Source organism: Limulus polyphemus, unplaced genomic scaffold, assembly GCF_000517525.1.
Source record: "Limulus polyphemus unplaced genomic scaffold, Limulus_polyphemus-2.1.2 Scaffold10834, whole genome shotgun sequence".
In the NCBI taxonomy this organism is placed as follows: domain Eukaryota; kingdom Metazoa; phylum Arthropoda; class Merostomata; order Xiphosura; family Limulidae; genus Limulus; species Limulus polyphemus.
The window spans coordinates 2,141-6,983 of NW_013676444.1; the positions used below are offsets into that span (position 1 = coordinate 2,141).

General features: G+C 34.9%; 1 protein-coding gene across 1 annotated transcript in view; it reads right to left on the bottom strand.

Moving 5' to 3' along the window:
- LOC111083716 overlaps positions 1 to 4,843 on the bottom strand; it is a gene marked incomplete at both ends in the record, with an annotated part of 7,929 nt that overhangs the window by 1,760 nt on the left and 1,326 nt on the right. Inside the window, 2 exons of the mRNA XM_022380378.1 lie at positions 961 to 1,088; positions 1,772 to 1,836. Of these exons, the coding sequence (XP_022236086.1) occupies positions 961 to 1,088; positions 1,772 to 1,836 (193 nt within the window). The remainder of the gene's footprint in view (positions 1 to 960; positions 1,089 to 1,771; positions 1,837 to 4,843) is intronic.

The following is a 4,843-nucleotide window of genomic DNA, read 5'->3' on the forward strand; positions in this document are numbered from 1 at the left end:
CAAACTGTGTTAGTATGAACACTATCAAACTGTGTTAGTATGAACACTATAAAACTGTGTTAGTATTAACACTATAAAGTTGTGACGTTATATGGAAAAACATGCTAGTTATCAGTAAACAGTAAAAATCCTTACGACATGAATTCCACTTGATATACCTGTACTTCTATAAAGGTTTAACAGTTCAGAACCTCCCCCGAATACAGGATCGTGTGTTATATTAAAATCTAGTTGAAACTAAAGTCAACTTTATGTAAAAATGTTATGTCTCTTTCTAGACAACTGTCTCCCGGGGTTAGCTTGGGGGATTATAACACTAAAACTTGTGGTTCTCTCCCTGCAGTGAGCACGTCGCTTTGTTCTTGAATATACAAACAAACTGTCGTACTGAATATCAGAAGTTGTGAGGTTGGTTTACTCTGTGATAAAGTAAAACAGACTCAAAACTCCATGGTTATTTATATACACTTCACCATTATAAAAGGCCTAACTGTATTCCTTTGGTTGACTGACCCAAACTATGCTGATGAGCCTTGAATAGGCAAACTGCAGTCCACAGCAGAGGGTACGGTCAGTCAAAGAATGCATTAGGCCTGTACGTCACAGATTCTCTTTTCAATTTCACTTCTGGTAAAAAGTTAAATAATTTGTTAACATATACGTTCAGTAAATTACCTTATTTATTAAACTCCAACCAGACGATATCATCGAAAAAAATACTTTTAATCTTTAAATATTAATACTGCAACCAGCGTTTGTTTAGATATTCTCTCGCAAGAGGGCACTAATATTTGGGACTAAAACATTTTGCTTTAAAATGAAATTCGGCTCTTTCTATTTCTTATCGACGTTTGAGTGAGTTGTTTTTAAACACTTTGCTTCTGGCTGCTATTTAGTTCCCAAACTTTTTGTCTGTTAACACGTGTAATAGCTTATGTCTGATCGATCGATAATTCTCACCCAGAAAGTCGTTTCTATGATTCAACACTCTGCTGTAGACGAGCAAGTCTCCTGGACAGATCTGCATAGGAGGGATAACCACAATAGAGCTTCTTCTCCTGTTTCTTGTCAAGCTGTTATCATCCGATCTATAGGAAGATGAAGTAAACAGATAACAAAATAAAATTTCAATATCGTACATGTAATGAACGCTGCATAAGATGTTGCAATGTTAACAGAGAATTCAAGTGCGTGTACGCCACATGACTGACGAACCTGTAATAATTATGTTATTACTGTATGACTAGAACAACACATGTTCATCAGTAGCCACTAGGAATTCCACCATTACAGTGGTTAGAGATGTGTTGTTTATTGTATGACTAGAACAACACATGTTCATCAGTAGCCACTAGGAATTCCACCATTACAGTGGTTAGAGATGTGTTGTTTATTGTATGACTAAAACGACACATGTTCATCAGTAGCCACCAGGAATTCCACCATCACAGTGGTTAGAGATGTGTTGTTTATTGTATGACTAAAACGACACATGTTAATCAGTAGCCACCAGGAATTCCACCATTACAGTGGTTAGAGATGTGTTGTTTATTGTATGACTAAAACGACACATGTTCATCAGTAGCCACCAGGAATTCCATCATTACAGTGGTTAGAGATGTATTGTTTATATGGTAGTTTTTCCTTAAACATAGCCTAGTTTTCTCCAGAAGAATCTAAACTTAAATTAGAAACAAAGTCTAACTTTTATCTTTTCGATTATAAAACAATTTTCTCAAATAATCTTTCTAACGACATTGTGACCACTTACGTCTTACGTCGCCCCTGAGACGAATCTTGGTGTTCCTCTTCTTCTTCATACCCATCACTGATCATCTGTGGATAATAAACAAAAAAAAACCATGTTTCCAGCTTTACGGAATAATCCCCACTCAAAGTGACCTATTTGTGATTCTTCCCACTAAAATCTAAAGGTGAAGGTCATTTTTGTACAATAATCTAAAGGTCAATCTTAAGTTCCAAACGTTATCAAATTAGTTTTAGATTACAATGATCTGGAAATTAGGTGGTCAAGATCACATTAAAATAAATATCATGTGTTGAAGCATAACTGGTCAAGATGATAATAAACTGAAGATTACCTGTTAAAACCTAGCTGGTCAAGACCATATTAAACTGAAAATCACCTGTTAAAACCTAGCTGGTCAAGACCATATTAAACTGAAGATCACCTGTTAAAACCTAGCTGGTCAAGACCATATTAAACTGAAAATCACCTGTTAAAACCTAGCTGGTCAAGACCATATTAAACTGAAGATCACCTGTTAAAACCTAGCTGGTCAAGACCATATTAAACTGAAGATCACCTGTTAAAACCTAGCTGGTCAAGACCATATTAAACTGAAGATCACCTGTTAAAACCTAGCTGGTCAAGACCATATTAAACTGAAGATCACCTGTTAAAACCTAGCTGGTCAAGATCATATTAAACTGAAGATTGCGTGTTAAAGCATAATTGGTCAAGATCATATTCAAACTGATGGTCACATGTGTACAGTGTTAAATAGATACTTCAAAATTAGTATTACACAAATACCTGGGGTACTATATTACACTGCTACCTGGTATACAGTGTTATACAGACACCTGGTGTACAGTATTATACAGACACCTGGTGTACAGTATTACACATATTCCTGATGTACAGTATTATACTGCCACCTGGTGTACAGTATTGCACAGACTCTTGATGTACAGTATTACACTGCCACCTGGTGTACAGTATTACATATATTACTAATGTAAAGTATGATACTGCCACCTGGTGTACAGTATTATACAGATTACTGATGTACAGTACTATACTGCCACCTGGTGTACAGTATTACATAGATTACTAATGTAAAGTATGATACTGCCACCTGGTATACAGTATTATACAGACACCTGGTATACATTATTACACATATTCCTGATGTACAGTATTATACTGCAACCTGGTGCACAGTATTACACTGCTACCTGGTATACAGTGTTATACAGACACCTGGTATACATTATTACACATATTCCTGATGTACAGTACTATACTGCCACCTGTGTACAGTATTATACAGACACCTGGTGTACAGTATTACACAGATTCCTGATGTACAGTATTACACTGCCACCTGATGTACAGTATTACACTGCTACCTGGTATACAGTGTTATACAGACACCTGGTATACATTATTACACATATTCCTGATGTACAGTATTATACTGCAACCTGGTGCACAGTATTACACAGATTACTAATGTAGAGTATTACAATGCCACCTGGTGTACAGCATTACACAGACTCTTGATGTACAGTATTACACAGATTACTAATGTACAGTACTATACTGCCACCTGTGTACAGTATTATACAGACACCTAGATTAAAACAAACTATAACTTTACCTTCGTTCTTCTTTCTAATAAAGTAATGAGAAATAGGTTTTGGTTTTGTTTATCGCCACCTAGCTTAGGAAGGAGGAGTTACGTTAATACAACGTGCTTATCTGTCATATAATTCTGTTTCTCTAGATTTGTCTTAAAATAATGAGCATAAAAAGTAGATATCAATCGTTATTTAAGAGCAGCCGTACTATTATAAGGTCCGTGATAACTGATTCTTCTCTATGGAGTATTTTTCAGTAATGACGAGTCACGAGAAAAGTCAGTGGTGAGATCACTAACTAAAATTGATAAGAACAATATGCACCTTGATTAATTCCGACCACAAAAATTATCATATATAGATCAGAAGACTTTAAGACAACTTTAGTTTTTATACAAGTCATCTAAGTATAAGATGTAAACTAACCTATGGAATATTTTAAATAAATAACCCCCTCCCCCATAAATGAGTACATAAAAGTGCCAATGAAAGAGTGTGTCAACAGATCATGGTTTTTGCTACGAAATCGCGCGCGTACGTTCTTCATTGTCCCACGTATAAACACGTACTTAAGTAATTCTTAAGTTAATTTTATTCTCAGCTTCGCACAAACTAGGCTAGTGACTACGTGACAATTGACAAAGTAACAGTTCGTAAAAGTTATTTTTGGGCTTCTCGAAACCCACTAGCTTGATTTACTAAACAGAGTATATATGTGTAGAGAGCTTTCGAAATTTAATGAGACTGAAAACAAAACAAATAAGCGCCTATAGTTTGTTGGTTTTCATCTAGCGCCCACTTAGCTCCTCTAACCTTTTCAGGACAAATTTCAGGTTTAGATAAAATAAAACCCTATTTTCCTTAATGATACCATTGAGGAAAATACTTGTTTTTCATGTACAGGACATCGTTACAAGATATTGTTAAGATATATTACAAAACTAATTGATCTTCAATATAATATATCTATAATTCATGGTTGTCTAGAATTTACACATTAAGATCTTCCTTCCTGTAACCACCAAGAAAATTAATATCTTGAGGAATAAATTATAGATCATTACCAACAGATCAACAAGTAACACGTGTATTTAACTGTGTATCATTACCAACAGATCAACTAATGATACACAGTTAAATACACGTGTTACTTCCAACAAGTAACACGTGTATTTAACTATGTATCATTACCAACAGATCAACAAGTAACTCGTGTATTTAACTGTGTATCATTACCAACAAGTAACACGTGTATTTAACTGTTTATCATTACCAACAAGTAACACGTGTGTTTAACTGTGTATCATTATCAAGAAGAAACACCTGTAGTTAACTGTGTATCATTACCAACAGATCAACAAGTAACTCGTGTATTTAACTGTGTATCATTACCAACAGATCAACAAGTAACACGTGTATTTAACTGTGTATCATTACCAACAGATCAACAAGTAAC